Below are 20,513 nucleotides of genomic sequence, written 5' to 3' on the forward strand. Positions count from 1 at the left end.
AATCACCCACTCTTGTTTACACCATACTTCTGTAGATACTTTTTGACAGTTTGAGGGGTCTTTTCCTTAGACATCTATATTCCCACAGATTTGGAGGCACCAGAAAATAATGAGGTACAGTCCAATATTTGATCATGTGAAGTTTCTGAATATAAATCACTTACGGATTAAGAACCAACACTCTGGGCCTTAGAACTCAGACACCCTTTTTACTAATATTGTAAAAGATTGTAGGAAAATACTGAATGTGCAAATTAATTTAGTATATGAGAAGAATTGGAAAAAGGATTAATATTTACCAACAGTTTCTGCATTTGTAAAATAAGGATACTTATACTGACCTCCTTTGTAAAGTGCTTTGAGATCTATGGATGAAAAGCACTAGATAAAAGCTAGGTGGTATTGTTGTTTTTCATAAAGAAATAGGTCACGGCATAACTGTCAAGTTCTGCTTGGGGGCACCAGTGCTCCTGCTTGCCAAATCACCATGAGAATTTGAATAGTTCTCAACTGTGAGCTCCGTGACCCTGCATTTACTTATACATAGTTTCCAGACACTGGGTCTTGTTATGCATTTCTCCACTAGATTAAAGAGCCCTTTAATACTCAGTATTGTCTCCCTGTGAAGGTACTTATACCCTGTAATCAGGTCCTTTAGTCCTCTTTTTGATAAACTAAACAGATTGAGCTCTTTAAATCTTTTAATGTAAAGCATTTTCTTCAGCCCTCAAATCAGTATTGTGGCTCTTCTCTGCACCTTCTCCAATTTCTCAATATCCTTTTTAAATTGTGGGCCACCAGCATTGGTCTCACCAGCACCTCCTTATGCCTACTCACTGTTCCCCTTTATGTGCCTCCAAGAATCACATATCTTGTTCCTTCTTGTTTGAATGGACCAGTTTACCAATTGATCCAGATTACTATGTATGGGTGCTCTGTTTTCCTCGTTATTTACCACACCATCAATCTTTGTCTCATCCACAAATTTTATCAGCAGTTTCTTTATATTTACTGGCAGATTATTGATCAAAATGTTGAAAACAGGCCAAGCACTGATCCCTGTGGAACCCCACTAGAAATATCTCCATTCAGAGATGATTTCTTAAAAGGAGGTTCTTTATCAGTTATTTAACCTATTTATTCAGAAATGTTACATGAGTGAGAAATTTGCACTGAGAGCCACAGCTTTCCCCTGTGATTCCTGCTTCAGGAGCTGCTAAAACAGGGCCTGATCCAAAGCCTATTGAAGTCAATGAAAAGGATTTCGTTTGTTAAGGAATAATCCTTCTTTAGAAAAATGTTTCCTATCTCATGGGTTTTTAACAGTTCAATTCTTTCTCTAGCTGTTTAATGAGCTTGTTCAGGAACAAGGTCCCAATCTGGACAGGACGTCTGCCCATGTCAGTGGGATTAAAGAACTGGCCCGTAGGTTTGCCCTCACCTTTGGGCTGGATCAGATCAAGACAAGAGAGGCTGTAGCCACACTGCACAAGTGAGTGGTGTGAAATACTCGATCTTCAATTAAACTAAAAGTTTGCCTCAGCATATTCTTCCCAAAAGGGGGGAGAGAGAGAGAGAGAGTGTGTGTGTGTGTGTGTGTGTGTAAATATAATACAGGTGCATGTATGTGAACATAGAGAGGCTATATGATGATGACGTGAATATAAAGCTTTTATCATGATGAAATTGAGATGACCGTGTTGCATATGTATTACAATGCCATATGTGAGTTATGCAGGCTGTACCAAACAAGTGATGATAAAGCCTTTATTGCCACTTCATCATGGATTCATCATGCACCACATTTTATTTAAAAAAAAATTGTTTTAGAAATGTTTTGGAGACTTAATTTAAAAATACAGACTGTTTCTTTTATCTAACTAAATGGTTCAGAGATACAAGGTGACTGAAGTAGTACCTTTTTTATTGGACCAATTTCTGATAAAAGATGTTAACTCACACACCTTGTCTTGCTAATATTCTCGGAGCAACACAGCTGCAACTACACTGTGTATCTGTTTTGGAGAGAGAGAAAAAGTGGTACTAAATTACCTCTTAAAATGAGCTTAACTTTTCAACACACAAAAATATTATAGTTTTAAAGTTCACTATCTCAGAACCACCCAAGACTATGAGCAAATGCCTCGACTCATTGGAAAGATGGGAATCTCCAATTGGTATAGCAGTTCTCTTTCTAGACTTGCAGGGTCATACTGCCAGTCCTGTACCACAGAGTATTTTAATTAGGTGTGAAGAAAGACTTTCCACATATGATTCTCCCACATTTTTGTGGAGGTTGATTTTTTTAAGTATGGTAGTAGTTTGGATTTCCTCAGAAGTTTGTAATGTTTGAATAATTCTGGGAGGAGTGAAACATTGGTGGGCAGAGTGCAGTTGATGAGGTCAAAGGCACATGATGAATGCATATGATGTTAAAGGCAGTACCATTATGTATGCATGCATACACAGAGTCCCAATTATGGTTGTACAAGCAGCCTTAATAAATGGCATTTCCTTAATTGTTGAGTGTTTGACTTTGCAACCTTAATAATGTTCCTTTAAAGTAGCTTTTTTTGTGTGTGATATATAATAAATAAAAATACATTATGTTGCACTTTTATTTTTGTCTCTATAGCTAAAGGTTATAATGTATTTCCATTATAAACAGAATTATTAAGTATTGCATGTAAAAGAGCGCAAAGCATTTTAGTTAGTGTACTAAATTGAACTACTGGAATAATATTAGAAATATTTTCTTAAATGTTTAGCATTTCTTTACTTATTTTAATTTGACACAAGCTGTTTTCAGGAGGATGGGAAAGAAATGAACAGAGAGAAAAAGACAGAAAAGATGAAGAGTAAAATATAAAGAGAGAAGAGAAAAGAGAAAAAAATAAGTTAGATTAAAAAGATGGAAGAGAGATTAAAGTCCACAGATGCCAATTGTATGTGTTTGATATGTCACTGAAAATGTTATAAATTTTAAAAGTTCTTTTGACTTCCCTACTTGTTTCTTTAAAAATAAAATCTGTATTTTGTATTTGTAGCACTAGAACGAAAAAAGTTTTTGAGACTCTTAAAAGGAATAAAAAGCTTACAGCATTACAGGAAATTGTTCACAAATTTGTAAACATTTTACATCTTTCTTTACTACAGAGATGGCATAGAATTTGCCTTCAAATACCAGAATCAAAAAGGACAAGAATATCCACCTCCTAACCTTGCTTTCCTTGAAGTGCTTAGCGAATTTTCTTCTAAACTCTTGCGGCAGGACAAAAAGACTGTGTAAGTGATACTCTGTTGCCTTGTTATGGGCTTTGCTAAACTGTATTATTCATCATTGTGGTGGGTGGTTAACCTGTGCGCTTTAAGATATTTCCTATCAAAGTGCCTGGTCCTGCAAATATGTATACTTTTGCATGAGAGTAGTCCCACTGAAGCCAGTGTTTGAACTTAAACTTAACCATGTGTATGTTTACAGGATCAGTGCTTTAGGCCGAGATCCACAAAGGTACTTTATGCACCTAATATCCAAATGTAAGTGTCTATGTCCCAGCTTTAGGCTCCACAACAATCTGCAAAACTCTAACTCAGGGTATGTCTACACTATGGGATTATTCCGATTTTACACCCCGTACAATGTGTTTGACCCTACAGGCATTGGGAGCTCAGCCAAGAATGCAAATACTTTTCGGAGACTGCAGGGATTGTGGGATAGCTGGAGTCCTCAGTTCCCCCTCCCTCCCTCCATGAGCATCCATTTGATTCTTTGGCTTTCCGTTACGCTTGTCACACAGCACTGTGCTGTGGCCTCTGTCTATCATAGCCTGGAGATTTTTTCAAATGCTTTCTCATTTCGTCTTCTGTAACGGAGCTGTGATAGAACAGATTTGTCTCCCCATACAGCGATCAGATCCAGTATCTCCCGTACGGCCCATGCTGGAGCTCTTTTTGGATTTGGGACTGCATGGCCACCTGTGCTGATCAGAGCTCCATGCTGGGCAAACAGGAAATGCAATTCAAAAGTTCACAGGTCTTTTCCTGTTTACCTGGCCAGTGCATCCGAGTTCGGATTGCTGTCCAGAGCAGTCACAATGGTGCACTGTGGGATACCACCCGGAGGCCAATACCATCGATTTGCAGCCACACTAACCCTAATCTGATATGGTAATACCGATTTCAGCGCTACTCCTCTTGTCGGGGAGGAGAACAGAAACTGGTTTTAAGAGCCCTTTATATCAATATAAAGGGCCTCGTTGTGTGGACGGGTGCAGTGTTAAATCGGTTTAACGCTGCTAAAATCGGTATAAACGCGTAGTGTAGACCAGGCCTCAGTTGCTGCCTAACCATTGATGTAGGTCTTGATAGGGCAGAATGGTGTTGACCCTGAAGACCAGAGCAGGAAGGCTGAATTTGATATGCAGGGCAATGGATACAGAGGAACAAATTAAGAGATTCAAAGAGAGGGTTGAAGTGATGTGAGTGATGGGTAAGGATGATTATTTTAGTGGCAGCATTTTGGAAAGCCTATAAGCAGGAGATGGGGTATCAAGACGACAGGAGAGAGGATCTTGCAATAGTCAAGGCAGGAAATGAATAGAATGAGGACAAGCCATCAAGCATCAAGATAGATAGGAAAAGTAGGATTTCTAATATATTGTGGAAAAAGAAACATCAGGATTTAGTCACAGCCTGGATGTGGTCTAAGGAAAGTCAGGAGTCCAAGATTACACCAAAAACGTATTCCTCTTTTACAACAGAATTGTCTGTTTTTGTGGAAGATCAGAAGCTCAAGATTCGGTCCTTAAGATTTGTGATTGCAAAGATCTGTCTAAGGATTTTTGACTTCAGTAGATCTAAGTGATATCTATCTGCTGTGCATGTCCTAGCTGGCCCTTTTTGCCAAAAAAATTCTCAGGTGTGCTATCAGTTCATTTGATGTAAAGACCACTTCCCTTTCAGTTTATCATTGTGAAAATCATAGGACTGATCTGTACAAGAAGAAAAAAATCAAATTAGTTAGCCTATTTAAACCTCTAGTATAAACACACTTAAACCAGTTTAAACTTTGTTTATGTCAATTTAGCCTGCATTGGTAAATTACCAACTTAAGCTAATATAAGAGAGGCTTAAATCAGTTTAAATATTAGGAGTTTACACCAGTTTAGCTACACTGAATTTCAAATACATTTAATTAAACCGGTGCATTTGTCTAGTATGCACAAGGCCCTCATGTCAGCTGCCCTGCCTTGTGATGGAATTTGTATGATTCTTTTCCTGAAAGAATGACTGACTGATCTAGGAAAGTTAGTAGGCCCAGACTTTAAAGGCCATGTCCAGAGTGAAAGAGGTATTTGCCTATATGAGGATTTTAATCACAAGAGAAAATACTCCATCATGCCCCCAGTGAACCTTCTCCATCTGGTAACAGATACTGTCTCCATTTCCCAATGGAGGAGCACCTTGTTTCTGGTCTGAATTTGTCTAGTTTCAACTTCCAACCTTTGATTCTTATACCTTTGTCTGCTAGATTGAAGAGCCCTCCATTATCAAATTTCTGTTTCCCATACAGGTACTTGTAGACTGTAATCAAGTCGTCCCTTAACTTTGTCTAAAGATACTGAGTTCCTTGAGTCTGCTATTAAAAGGCCTGTTTTCCAATCCTGTAATCATTCTTGTGGCTCTTCTCTGAACACTCCTCTATTTATCGGTATCCTTCTTGAATTGTAGATGCCAGAACTGGACACACTACTCCAGTAGAAGTCATCCAGTGCCAAATATAGAGTTAATATAACCTCCCTATTCCTACACAATATTCCCCTGCTTATGCATCCAAGGAGCGTATTAGTGCTTTTTGGGCATCAGGTCATACAGGGAGCTCAAGTTCAGCTGATTATCCCATAGCCCTCAAGTCCTTTTTAGAGTCTCCGCTTCCCAGGATTAAATTCTCCATCCTGTAATTATCTCCTTTGTTCCTATATATATGGCTTTACATTGGGGCATATTAAAATGCATGCTGTTTGCTTGAAGCCAGCTTACTAAGGGATCCAGATCACGCTTTATCAGTGACGTGTGTTCTTTGTTGTTTGCCCTTCTCCCAGTCTTTGTTCTGCAAAATTTGTCTATAATGATTTTACGTGTTTCTTCCAGGTTGTTGATTAAAATGTTGAATTGCATTTAGCAGGACCCAACTAGAAACACACCTGCTCAGTGATGATTCCTGTTTGCAGTTTACATTTTGAGACCTATCAGTTAGCCATCTTTTAATCCATTTAATGTGTGCCATGTTGATTTTGTATTGTTCTGGTTTCTTAAAATATCGTGTACAGTACCATATAAAATGCGTTACAGAAGTCTTAAGTATATTACATCAACACTATTACCTTACATCAACCAAACTTGTAATCTCATCAAAAAAGTTACCATGTTAGTTTGACATGGTCTGTTTTCCATAAACCCATGTTGATTTGTATTTATTATATTACCCTCTTTTAATTTATTATTAATTGAATTCCATATCAGCTGTTTCTACATTTTGATGTCAGGCTGACAGGTCTGTAATTACCTGGGTCATCCTATTTACTCTTTTTAAATATTATAACAACACTAACTTTCCAATCTTCCTCTGGAACTTCCCTATTGTTCCCACATTCACTGAAAATCGACATTTATAGGCCAGAGCTCCTCGGACAGCTCTTTTACAAGTCTTGAATGTAAGCTATCTGTACCTACTGATTTCAAAATGTCTAGTTTTAGTAGTTGCTGTTTAACATCCTCCTAAAACACTAGTGGTATAGAAGATATTTCATCATCGTTTGGTGTGACTACATCATCTGATTTTTTCCCAAATGCAGAACAGAAATATTTACTGCCTTTTCTGCATTATTATTGACAGATCTACCATTTCCAACTAGTGATGGACCAATACTACCATTAGGATTCTTTTTGTGTCTAAAATACTTTTTAAAAAAACTCCTTCTTAAGGTCTGTAACTCTGCTGGCCCCATATTTCTCATACTTTTGCTTCCCTTATTATTTGTCTACAATTCGTACCTTCAGATTTATTTTCATTAGTATGAATATTCATTATATTCATTCCCCTTTCTTCCATTAATTATATTTATATTTAAATATATGTTATAGTTCTTCTTTGAGTGCTTGCTCATGTCCATTCCATGTTAGGTGTGTGCTTGCTACATGCACCAGTGCCGGAAGCTTTTCCCTCAGTGGTACCCTCAGTTCCTTCTTACTGCCAGTGACGGTGCTGGAACATTCCTTTGCTTCGGCAAACCTTTCCTTCTCCAGATGTTAGTTGTGAACTTTCTGTAGTAAATAGTTATATCAGTTAGTATTAGTTCCCTTAATGTGTTGTTAGTTAGTTGTAGTGTCCCGGATGGGGCGTGCCCCGCTCCGCGGCGTTTAAGAACTGAGACTAGTGTAAAAAGCCTGTGCTGGTCAGTGATCCCCACACCAGTTGTTTAAGGTGCTTAGGGGAGTCTCAGATTAGCAACAGGTGTTGCATCTGTAAGAGCTTTAAGCCTCGCACTAAGAAAGAGTGACTTAAAGCGCTCCTTATGGAGTCGTCGCTGACACCGGCACCGGAGCAGCCGCAATCAGACTCCGCACATAGCACCATGGCTTCGGTTCAGAGCACCCCACCGGTACCATTGTCGAACAGGCAAAAATCCACCTCACCAACCTGCAAGAAGAGGAAGACTGGAAGAGATCAGTCTCCTGCATCCGTGGACCTGGAGAGGATGGGAGGCAAGCCTAGACCCACAAAGGTGGCTCGTGACTTCCAAGTTGAGCGGGTTAGCCCATCCTAGCACATGGAGATGCCGGAGGCCCTGCAAGTGACGCAGGATATCTTGTCCCTCCCGGTGCCACCCACACCAGTGATGGCAACTCCCAAATCAAGTGGTAAGCCTGCTCTTGGACCACCCCTCATGCCTGTCAGTGCAGCTCCACTCGCCACCTCAGGGAGCATCCCGCCACCACTCGCCTGCTGGCAGCCACCGCACATTGGACATAGGGCTGCCTACTAGTTGGAGCCCTTGGTGCCAGTCTCCAGATTCCAGCCATCACTCTGCGGGCTCGAAGTGTCAGTCACCGGTAGTGTGGCATAGACCTACCAAGGCACACATGAGCCCATGACCCTGGTACCGGGAGCATCATAGACACTCTCCTTCAGTATGACACCGATCCTGTGAAAGCCCCCATGAGGACTGTCTATAATGGTCACCAGCCTACAGATATAGGTTGCCATACCAGCATCAACACTTGTAATCGCTGTGTATATCATTGGGGTACTGCCATGGATACGCCGAACACTGATGCTGGTTACCGGGATATCGATAAGGTGGGTTGTTGCCTATGTAAGGATCCCACTTGGAGCATGGAGGTGGATGCAGCTGGAACCGGGTCGACACCTGGTCAGCCTCGGTGCGGTCCCAGTTTCGGAAAATGGCCCTCCATCTCAGGGCTCAGAGTCGCACCAAGAACCCCTACAGGTGAGTCAAGGTCCTCCGTTGACAGCACCGGTCCTCCCTGTGGCACCACCAGGATTGCCAAGGGCCTATGCCACGGCACCCCTGAAACCCATCGGGGTTCCCACACCCCGTCTCATGGGCATAAATCAGTTTTGGGAGGCTCCAACCAACCTTCGGCCACTGTCTCCCACCCACGTGAGATGGAGGCCACCGTGCCTGGAACCCTCCAGATGAAACATACAGGGGAAGGTGACCCTGCTGAGCAGATCACAGGCAGTGACACCTGCTGCACCTGCATCATCCTCATCCCCTGATGAGGCCATCATGGGGCCCCCACCTGTAGTCCCCCAGGACAATGTCAAAGCTCATCAGGAGCTTTTAAGTAGGGTAGCCTCAAACTTGGTACTAGAAACCGAGGAGCTAGAGGAGCCTAGGACACCCCCTTCAACATCCTCAGCTCGGCAACCCTGGCAAGAGTTGTGCTGCCAGTGCATGAAGGGGTGACTAAGATTACCAAGGCTCTCTGGCAGACCCCCTCATCACTACCCCCAATCTCCAAGCGTGCGGAGTGCAAGTACTTATGTGCCTGCAACAGGGTATGAATATCTTCATACCCACCCTGCCCCAAACTCTTCAGTGGTGTCTGCAGTCAATGAGTGGGAAAGGCAGTGACAACCGGGAGCTACTCTTAAAAATAAAGAGGGTGGCGAATCATCGGGCCCTATTGGGTCTCTATGATTTTAATATTTGGCAATCAATGGCCAAATTTCTGGATTCCCTGCTGAAGGACCTCAGAAAAGAGTTCCAGGCCATCCTGGAAGAGTGGAAAGGAATGGCGAGGGCAGCACTGCAGGCGGCCTCAGACGCGGCTGATTCTGCAGCACAGACCATGGCTTCAGCCATAACTATGAGGATGGCGGCGTGGCTACAGTCCTCGGGCTTGTCGGTGAAGGTCCAGCAGTCCATCCAGGACTTCCCCTTTGATGGCCAAGCTTTGTTTGCAAAGAAAACAATCGATAAGCTAAACGGGCTGAAGGACTTGCGCACTACGCTCAAGACCCTGGACCTATACACCCCTGAGCAGCAGAGGAAGCCGTTTAAGCCAAATCCTCCCCATCTGCAGTGCAACCAGGCTAGGCAATAGCCTTTCCAGAAGAAGGGCAAGGGCTATAAACGTTGTCAGGGCCAACAGTCCTCTACCTAGGCACAGGCCAGCTCTTCCCACTCCCAGCAGGGCTTGAAGCAGGCGTTTTGAGAGTGTGCCCGAGGGCTGCATTCCAGCCACTGTCCTGGATCCTGACCCCCTCCACTTCTCCAACCTCCTTTCTTTTTTCCTCCCAGCCTGGGCGTCTATAACTTCAGACCATTGGGTCCTCAGTACTGTGGTGCAGGGCTATACCCTCCAATTGGTTTCTACCCCCCCATCCCACCCTCCCTCCCCATCCCTTTTCAGGAACCCCTCTCGCAAGAGTCTACTGCATCAGGAGGTGCACAGCCTGCTGCAGAAAGAAGTCCCCCTAGATTTCAGGGGCCAGGGGTTCTACTCCCATTACTTTCTGATTCCAAAGGCCAAAGGGGGCCTAAGGCCTATCCTGAACCTGCGAGACCTCAACAAGTATCTCAAGAAGTTAAGGTTCCGCATGGTCTCCCTGGCTTCCTCCATCCCCTCCCTGGATCCAGGGGACTGGTAAGCCACCCTCATCTTGAAGGACGCATACTTTCGTATAGTGATCTTTCAAGGACACAGATGCTTTCTCTGCTTCACAGTGGGATCCACACATTATTAGTTTGCGGTGCTCCCCTTCAGCCTAGCAATGTCACAAAGGGTATTGACGAAATACATGTCAGTGGTGACAGCTTACCTCTGGCATTGAGGTATCCTGATCAACGACTGGCTGGTCAAGGTCACTCCAGGTCCCAGGTCCAGGATGCTCTCACGATGTTGCTGACCACGTGCAGGAGACTGGGCCTGCTGATAAACAAGGAAAAATCAATGTTGGTCCCTGTACAAAGAATAGAGTTTATCAGGCGGTCCTTGACTCCACAAGGGCGAAGGCATTTGTCGCACATCAGATTTCAGACAATGAGAAACCTCATCGCCAAAGTCTCTGCATTTCCTTTCACGACGTCAAGAGTCTGACTATGGCTACTGGGCTACATGGAAGTATGCACATACATTGTCTGCTATGTGAGGCTCCGAATGAGACCTCTTCAGCAGTGGCTGGCTACAGTCTATGCCCCGTCCAGGGATCTCCTGGACAAGGTTGTCAGCATCGCACCAGGGTACTCACCATGTTGCAGTGGTGGACCTACCCTGGAACAGTCCTCGATGGAGTCCTGTTTGACAGCCCGCATCCTTCGGTATCGCTGATATCAGATGCCTCAGACCTTGGCTGGGAGCGCACCGCGGTGCAATGCAGATGCAAGGTATGTGGCCTGCAGAGGAGATGACATTGCATATAAATGTCAAAGAGCTCAGGGCAGCTCGCCACTCCTGCACAGTTTTCCTCCCACAGTGTCTGCCATTTGAACCCTTGGGCTCTTGTTCCCTTTCCCACCTATTGTGGAAAGTTGCCTTCCTGGTGGCAGTGACGCTGGCTAGATGAGTGTTGGAGATTAAAGCCTTGACCTCAAAGCCACCTTACACAGTCTTCTTCAAAGACAAGATACAGTTGCGACCCCATCCGGCCTTCCTGCCAAAGGTGATGTCTTCCTTCCATATCAACCAGAGCATCTTCCTCTCGGTATTCTCTCCTAAACAGCACAAGACCAATGAGGAGAGGCAGCTGCATGCCCTGGACTTCACTGTGCCTTGGCCTTTTACCTAGAGCGTACCAAGCCCATCTGCAGGTTGATACAGCTCTTCATCGCGACAGTGGATAGGATGTAAGGCCTTCTGGTGTCCTCTCAAAGGATCTCCAACTGGATTACCTCCTGCATCCAGACCTGTTATGAGTTGGCGCAGGTCCAGCTGCCACCTCTGGTGAAGGCCCTCTCGACGAGAGGGCAAGCATCCTCGGCAGCCTTCCTGGCACACATCCCCATCCAGGACATTTGTAGAACTGCAATATGGTCTTTGGTTCACACCTTCACGGCACACTGCGATCACCCAGGAAGCCGGAGATGATGCTGTGTTCAGCAGAGATGTGTTACAAGCTACAAATCCATGAACTCCTGCCCACCTCCATTGGTACTGCTTGGGAGTCACCTAACATGGAGTGGACATGAGCAAGTGCTTGAAGAAGAAAAGACAGTTACCTGTTCCGTTACTGGTGTACTTCGAGATGTGTTGTTCATGACCCACCCTCCTTCCCCACTTGCAGAGTTTCCAGCAAAAAGGAACTGAGGGTGGGGGGAACTGGCGGCGCCCCTTGTACTGCACCATACAGGCACCACCAGAGCCAGTCCCCTGTGGACACCACTGAGGGAAAAACTTCGGACTGGTGCATGTGGCGAGCACACACACCTAAGTTGAAATGGACATGAGCAACACATCTTGAAGAACACCAGTTACAGAACAGGAAACTGTCTTTTGATTTCACTTTCCCTCTAACCCAAGTTGATGTTGTTAAGGAGTGTGGGTTTCTTTCTTGACTGTGGCCTTTTTAGACATCTGTTAAAATGTTTTTAAACAATTCCCATGTTCTTATTCAAATTTTTTGTTTACATTTTTTGTGCACTGATTTGGCTCATCAGTTTTCAGCTTTGTGAAATTGGCCCTTTTAAAAGCACCAAGTGCGTGTATATATTACTCATTTGGACTTTTTTCTGCTGAACATAGCAAACGTGATCAAATCACAGTCACTTGTACCTAAGCTACAAGACAAGGTGTGTTATAGAATTTCTTCTTGTTGGATTCAGCACTTTTTGAGTTAGAAGTGTATCTATAATCTTTAATTACATCTATAGCTTTTAGAAATTCTGAAGGTGCTTTAGCATCATCAGCATGAGACCTCTAGGGTGCCACTCAGATGAAGTTCCCCATAATCACACGGCTTTTTTCCCTACACATTATAGATATGTGCGTAAGGAGTCAGTCATCCAGTTATCCAGTTATCTAGTGTGATCTGATGATCACTAGCAGACACCATCTTGTGCTTTATCTGTTAGAACACTGGTCATAAGCATGCAAGATTACCAGAAACTGGTAATGCAATTTTTGATATAGAGTGCTTCTCCCCGTCTCCTTTTGCTCATTCCTTCCTAAATAAGTTATAACCAGTGATTTTAACATTCCAGTCATGTGAACCTTTCCACTAGATTTCTGTAATACCAACTAGGTTGAATTTATGCTCATAAATGAGCCATTCCAGTTCCTTACGTTCATTATCCAGGCTCCTAGCATTGGTGGGGAAGCAGTTAAAAAATTTCTTCTCTTCACTTCCTTTGGTGTCTTGATTAATTTTGTTCTCAACATCTTGACTTTGTGCTAAATGAGTGCTCATTTGTTTCCTCTTTTCACCCTCCACACTTGTTTTTAATTTAACGCCCTCCTGACTACTCTAGTTGGGTCGTGTAGCTCCGGCAATAGAAGTTCATACTTGTAGCTCCAGAAGTCTTGGGTTTGGACCTCACTACCAATGACACACCCAGGGGTGTTGTGTTAAATGATAATGTAATTAAAGGTTGTCTCATAATACATTTCTCAAAAGAACAGAATTAATGTTGCACAGACATCCTCAGTTCTGGGATTTCCTAACTTTTGAGTGCTTGACTTCACAAGTGTAACAATACTTTTTTTAACAGTTTTTGTATGGATTATCATATTAATCTGACTGGCTGTTCTAGATTGCATGGTTAAATAATTGAAAAAGACAAACCAAAAAAGCCTGAAGTTCACCAGAATATACACACAAACTTGTAGTTGGTGGAGATCTAATTTGGAGAACAGGCCCTGAGGTTTTTTTCCACAAGTATTGCAAGTATGTATGAATGCCAGCAGGAACAATTGGGCTCCAGTGCCTACAGTTTGTCAATATCTTGAATTTCAAAATAATTGGTTGTGTTTGAGAAAATAATTCTCTCACTGTTCCTCTGAAAAAAGTATGCCATGCTCAGAATATTGCCAAATTCAATCCATCTGTTTACATGGATGGAATATGTATGTTGATCGTATTAGGGATTGAGACTAGAAATAGCATTCAGGTATAGTATAAATGTGGTGAATGATTTCAGACCACGATGAGTGTGTTATGGGAGAAAGAGCACTTTGCATTGTTCCTCAGGGAATATTTGTAGACAGTTAAGCAGCTGTTGTAACTAGTTCTGAAGGGAATTTTATTGAGTCATCTTCAGTCAGAAAGATGGTGCCTTGCCAGCATGTGTTTGTAGGATTAAAATAGGAGGAAACAGCATGGGAGATCTTCAGGGCCTCAAGATGAAAGTGTGAAGAGGGCCCCTTAGGGGTTGGGCAGAGGGGAGATGATGCACAGAAAGTTATTTTACACATTGTCTTCTGTTTTCACAGTCACTCATATTTGGAGAAGTTCCTGACAGAGCAGATGATGGAAAGGAGGGAAGATATATGGCTTCCACTGATTTCCTATAGAAATTCACTAGTGACTGGGGGCGAAGATGACAGGATGTCTGTGAACAGCGGAAGTAGTAGCAGCAAAGCATCTTCAGTGAGGAATAAGAAAGGACGACCTCCACTTCACAAAAAAAGGGTGGAGGGTATGTATGGCTTTACATTATGCCTTTAATTAATACATTAAATTAATTAACCCTTCTTTTCTTTCATGAGTTCTATCTGGCATTGAGGTTGGCACTGAAATATACACATACACACTGCACTGATTTAAAAAAACAAACTTGTTTTACAAATTCCTATAGATTTTTCTTTTTGAAATTGTTTACACATATCCCCACTCTTGGGGATGTATGCTGAGATTTGCAGCTCCAGAACCATTAAAAGCATTTGGTCTTAGTATGGAGATAATATATGATTACAAAGTTACATGTTAGTCCTACTGCTTGTTCCCCCTCTGATTTCTGTTTTTCTAGCTTGTTTTGTAACTTGTTCCGATCCAGAAATTACATTCTCTCACTAGCGTTGCCACACAAACCCAACTGCTAAATTCTGACATAGCCTGACATTTTGGCAAAAACATAGGAAAAATGATAAAAAAGGAAAAATATAAAAATTAGTAAAACTTTAGAGAAAGGTGACTTACTAGTATCTTGTTCTTGGAGGTGATGGTCTATATTGAGTTACATCTGTTGGATGCATATTCGTCCTTGTTACAGAGCCATCTAGAAAATAGTGTCCATTGCGACCTCACACATGCTTCATAAAGGATCTACGTGTTCATACATAATGGCATATAGGGAGCCGACATCCCGAGCACCACTCATTCCTTGTCTCCACTAACTCTAAGTTCCATTGTAAGACTCCAAATAAACAGAGAACTCAAGTGGGAAGTATCAAACAGTAACTTTATCCCCTCCTAAGCAATGCTTGCAGGACTGCTTTCCCAAAGTGGGCATCAAACCTAAAGACAAAATCAATAGAGCTGTGCTTTCATCTTCATTTAGAGACATTTGAGTCCTGCTGTGAAGGCAGCTTTTGTATAGATGAAATTAGTTTTAAAACCTTCAGGTACAGACACTCTTGCAAAGTCATAGCAGGTTTTCAATCAAAGTCTCTATTAGTTCCCTCTGTGTTAGTTTCTATATTCAGAAATTATCCAGCGGATTTACAAAAAAGCTTAATCCTTTCCAAATTGCAACTGAGGGCATGTCTACACTTACCGGGGGATCAGTGCTGCTGCAATCTATGCACTGGGGGTTGATTTAGCGGGTCTAGGGAAGACCCGCAAAATTGACTGCAGATTGCTCTCCCGTCAGCTCTGGTACTCCACCGGAATGAGAAGAGTAAAGTAAGTCAACGGGAGACACTCTCCCGTCGATGCAGTGTAGTGTAGACACCGCAGTAAGTCAACTCCAGCTATGTTATTCACGTAGATGGAGTTGCGGAACTTAGGTTGACTTACCCTGGTAGTGTAGACAAGGCCTAAAAATCCATTGGGAGCATGCTAGGGCAGAAGAAAATCATTACAAGCTGACCCTTGAAAGAGACAAGAAAGAGTAGAAATGACAAGCCAATTTTATCCTAGCAATTGACTAATAGCAGGTCGCCACAAGATTCGGTACTGAGATATTGAATACTAGGATCCAATAGTAGGATTAATGAGCCAGAAAAGTTGCTGGGGACCAAGGCCAGGCAGGGAGTGTGGGCTGCGATGGGGAGGAGATGCAGTGCGGGGTTGAATGGGTTTGCAGACTGAGGGTGCAGGGGAGGGGGTAGGATAGTGGTGTGGAGTGCAGGGGACAAAGTGCGGGACTTGGCTGGGGCAACCTGGTGTGGGCTGGGCCAGTGTTTGGGGGCCAAGGTGCAGAGACTCTGACTTTGCCCAGTGGGAAGGAGCCTGCCAACTCCTGTGCTAGGGGGATGGGCTTCCAAGCTGCCCATTCACCTGGGCTCAATGGGCTGGAAGCTGTCCGCTGATGATGCCCATATCCCTCTGTGGCTGAGCAGGGGCTTGCTCCCCTTTAGAGCCCTGGACACCTGGTATCAAGCTACCTGGAAAGTGTACACGTTGGGATCTCTCCAACCCAGCTGTATGAAGTTTGGGGGTGGGGGTAGTAGCATCAGGGAAGACACTAGGGGTCCAAGATCAACTTTTAAGGAGGTGGGACGGGGCAGCACACTGATGTTTTGCCTAGGGCAGCAGATCGGATTGAGTGGCCTCTGCCAGTGATTAGGCAGTTGGACCTTGGGGTCTCAGCTCAGGATGTGTTAGAGGATCCCAGAAGGGGTAGTGCCTGGAGTCTGTTCAGGCGCTGGAGTCTTAAAGAACACAGATTCAGTTTGAATTGCGTCACAGCTCGGCCAGATCTGGGACAAGTGCAGCTGACAGTCTGGTCAAGAGTCTATATATGGTTGATACTCAACACAAATCTGCTCTCTGTATGGATTTCCACTGGCATTACTTAATGCCTAAAGGAAATCAAGCACAAAAGAGGAACTGAAAAGAAACTATGAGATAAATTTGAATGGCAGAGGTGTTCCAAGGGCATTTGTGTTAGGGTAAATTCAAGAACAAGCAGGCAACAGTTAATCCCAAAAAGAAAAAGGCATGAGAAAAATGACAAAATCCAAAGGGATCTCCCTTCCCTTCCATCCTTTCCTAATCTCTCTTATCGCTTACTACTTTCCCCCATCAGTGAAACTGAGATATCTTGTCTTTCTCCTCTAATCCCTCCGCCTGCCCCAGCAACCTTATCCCATTTCCTGATCTCCCTCGCTCACGCTGTAATCATCTCCCTCGTCTTTCTTCTCAATCTCTCCCTTCCCTGTGGTTCGTTCTCTTCGCAGTACAAGCAGGCATCCTTTAGTCTCTCCCATGTTAAAAAAAAACTCATGGTTAATTCTGGTTGCATCTCCAGCTACCACCCCATCTTCCTCTTCCCTTCATTCATAGGCTCATTGAACGCTCTGTCTGAAATTGCTGTCTGGAGTTCTTTTCCTCCACTTCCATTGTAAACAGAGACTCTCCTTTCTAGCTTCTACTCACTCCTCTCCCACCAAAGTCTCTGATGACCCATCGTTGGCCAGATCTCCATCCTTATCTTGTGCGCCTCCTCATCTGTTTGTTATATCCAGATGTTGTCTTTCATGTTATAAATTGATTGTAAACTCTTCAGGGTTGGAACCATCTTTGCTCTGTGTATGTTCAGCACCTGGTTCTCTAGGCACCGCTGCAATACAAATATTTATGATTGATTATTATTGTTGTTGTTGTTTGTTAAAATACCTGCTTTGAAGTTGAAATGTTGTTGGGAATACCTGGTAGTTCAAAGAAGGGGGTGAATCTTGTTCCTAATTGTTCTTTGGCATAAGGAGTTGGGATCCTTCCTCCTGAGTACTAATACAAAATTAAATTAGATCTGGAAATTAAACTTCTTGGAGATTAATCCAGATTAATCCATCACCCAGTTACCTATTTATGGTGTAAAATACTGAATTTGTAAACTTATAGTTTTGCAGAATTTGCTCTAACTGAGGTAGTGAACTTATCAAAATGTACTAGTGGATGAATACATAAATTCAAGTCCTCAGTTAGCACTATGTATGCGTTCTAAAGCTTATACTCTATGCAATATGTGCCGCCAATAAATATCCTGTTTAAAAGTTGGCCTGAATAAGTTATGAATCATAGTAATATTGTGCTAAATAAATTCACTGTCTCAAGTAACAAGCTAAATGTAATTTCTGTTTTTATAGATGAGAGTCTGGAAGGCTCATGGCTAAACAGGAACGACACCATTCAAACTCCAGGGGCTCTGCAAACACCACAGCTCACTTCAACTGTATTGAGAGAGAACACTAGACAAATGGGAGAGCAGATTCAAGAGCATGAGTCAGAACATGGATCTGAACAAGATTTTTTACACAAGTATGTACCAAGATGTTATGCTCAAACGTGTTGTGCTGAACAAGAAACATTTGCTAAACAAAACAGTTGTGATAGCAGTAGCAGTTATACAACATGTTTATGGTTTTACATTTGCAGCATATATTTTGGAGGAAAAAAATATCTTGCCTGGTAATTCCATGGGTTAGCCTGGTATAAATTGTGTCAAATGAAAATATTTTAGATTCTCAGAAAACAAACTGTTAAAACAAAGATAGAAAGGGCATATCCATAATTTAGGGGGGAAATATATTACAAGGATGCTGAAATTATCCAATGCAATAACAATACAATTATTTTAAGGCATTTTAATGTCTGTGGCCCACAGTTAGTTTTAACTGATTTTTAAAGACAAGATTTTTCTTTTATTTTTTCACCACCACAAGGCAGAGTTAGTTATTTGGGTGCCCTAACTGCATTTTCATAACTTGAAAAATGTTTGAATTTCTTTTAAGTTTACCTTAAAAGCTCTTTTCCTGAGTTTATAATGCTTGTTTGGGGGATAATTATAACATGCCTGTAACTTATTTTATCCTAAATTACAGATCTTAACTCCAACTTTTTGTAGTTTTTCGGAATTTCCTTGGTTATCTTAATTTAAAAGTTCATACATGAACACTGAACAAGAAACTGTGAGAATGCTACTATGTGATATTTGTAAAACTTTGAAGATCTGTAATATCAGCCATACATTTTGTTTGTTTGTTTTAACTTTTATAGGCAAATTCACTGGTATGCTCTGGCTGCATAATATCATTCTGGAGCAAAGCAGCCAGGCCATACTAGCCAGTGAAACTGAGTTTACAGGAACTTTGTTTTGCCGGTATAGTGCAAAGCAGCTAAAGCATACTGTCTTGAAGTTGGCCCGAGAAGAAACTTACTGATGTGGCATCTAAAAATAATAAATACAAAATCAGTGTTGTGACTGAGTTAGTAATGCTGCTCTATATGTGTTAGTCCTCAGATGCAGATATCTTGGTTGGGCCAGCAGAAGCTAGAAGATTTAAATCGAAAGGACAGGACAGGAATGAATTACATGAAAGGGAGAAGTGGTGTAAGACATGCAGTGTAAGTGTTCAAACCACCAAAGATCCTTTTCGTGATGAGTAATTGAATCAGTGAATCTGTTAATGATGGACTTAACCCTGCCCTATGTAGCTGCTATTTTATTAGGGTTTGTAAAACATTTTATCTCTCTTAATACAAGCACACTAACAGCTTTATGAAGTTATGATGTGCATCAGCAGAGGGAGTGTGGCCTAAGGTTTGGCACTCAGCTCTGCAAGACATTGATTGCTCTGGCCCCATCCATCAAAGCATTTTAAGCATATGAGTACTCCCACCAAAGTCAGTACGACCACTCATTTGAATAATCATTTGCTGAAGTGCTTTGCTAGATTGTGGCCAAAGTGTCCAGCATCTTACAATATCAAGCCATTAACGCTCAGGCCTGGGAACCAGTTTTGGGTTCTATTCCCAGAATTTCTGGTGATTTACGGTGAGACCTTAAGCAATCACAAGACCTCTCTGTACATGCTTGCCCTATTGTAAAATGAAGCTATTACCACTTGCCTGCCCTGAAGGGTTGTTGTAAGGTTTAATGCTTCAAGTAGCATCCCTATGAGTATTCCACTTCCAATGTGCATGCACCTCTCGAGCCCTTGATCAGAGATTTTCAGTTAGCAGTGTCTGTTCGACTCACGTATGCCTCCTGGTACCAGACACCAAGGCTATACAGCTCTCAGTCACCTCATCCTGAGACAGATCCTTAGTTGCGCACCTTGAGCGTGCCTTGGCTTTTCTGTTTTTCTGTACTTGTTAAGATAGTATTGTCAGTTGTTAGTACAGTTATATTAGTTAGATAAGTATTGAGAGGATTGTGTTTTTTCTCCTCTTTTCCCTTCAGGAAGCTTGTTTTTCCTAGCAGGGCATGCCTGGCTCGCCAGGCTTCAAATGCTGCCTCTCCTGTCAAGAGGTTATACCTGTAAGGACAGCCACTCTAAATGTGTCTTTGTTGGGGGGGTCCCACGCCTCCAAGAAGTGCAACCTCTGTCTGGCCCTCAAGTCCAGGGCAAAGAAGAATAGGGAGATTAAACTCTCACTGTTGATGATGGAACACAGCCATAGGCCAGCTTCTGAGTCACTCCTCCACATACCTGTCTCTCAACTGATCCAGGGCCCTTTCAGCCTCAGCACAGGCTTCCCCTAAGAAGGTGAAGACTTTGAAGGCTTCATTGAAGACTTCTAAAAAGAGGAATGCAGAGTCTCACGTTAAGGAGCCAGCTCTGAAAAAGCCCAGGAAAGTTCTACAGAGAGATTTACAGTCTCCAAAGCCTCAACCTCTTGACTTGGTACCACTGAGTTGGAGGACTTCTCCTCTGGTGCTGCGGAGGTAGTGAAGTCCCAAACTTAAAGGACAGACATGGCTCCCATAGGACCTCAGTACCCTCTAGCATCAAGGAGGGAAAAGATACTGGACTGGCACCATCAGGCTCAGACTAGCTGTTGGTACCTATGTATTTGTCACCAAGCAAGCATCTACTTCAGT

The 20,513-nt window shown here is 42.8% G+C and overlaps 1 protein-coding gene and 1 long non-coding RNA gene across 6 annotated transcripts in view; one reads left to right on the forward strand and one right to left on the reverse strand.

The window, feature by feature from the left end:
• The window catches only part of STAG1 (stromal antigen 1), a 348,090-nt gene that overhangs the window by 310,101 nt on the left and 17,476 nt on the right, over positions 1-20,513 (forward strand). For all 4 annotated transcript variants that reach the window (XM_030574674.1, XM_030574672.1, XM_030574676.1 and 1 more), the window contains 5 exons: positions 1,344-1,492; positions 3,157-3,285; positions 13,957-14,162; positions 17,776-17,947; positions 18,923-19,033. In XM_030574674.1, the coding sequence (XP_030430534.1) occupies positions 1,344-1,492; positions 3,157-3,285; positions 13,957-14,162; positions 17,776-17,947; positions 18,923-19,033 (767 nt within the window). The remainder of the gene's footprint in view (positions 1-1,343; positions 1,493-3,156; positions 3,286-13,956; positions 14,163-17,775; positions 17,948-18,922; positions 19,034-20,513) is intronic.
• LOC115657211 lies at positions 9,277-15,145 on the reverse strand. 2 transcript variants are annotated; one of them, XR_004001917.1, is made up of 4 exons: positions 14,663-15,145; positions 10,803-10,925; positions 10,352-10,458; positions 9,277-9,481 (listed from the first exon to the last, which is right to left on the reverse strand). It is a non-coding gene; the product is annotated as an uncharacterized LOC115657211 (long non-coding RNA). The 2 variants fall into 2 exon arrangements; XR_004001916.1 differs by having other exon boundaries at positions 10,352-10,461.

Source organism: Gopherus evgoodei, chromosome 9 (genome assembly GCF_007399415.2).
Source record: "Gopherus evgoodei ecotype Sinaloan lineage chromosome 9, rGopEvg1_v1.p, whole genome shotgun sequence".
NCBI lineage: Eukaryota > Metazoa > Chordata > Testudines > Testudinidae > Gopherus > Gopherus evgoodei.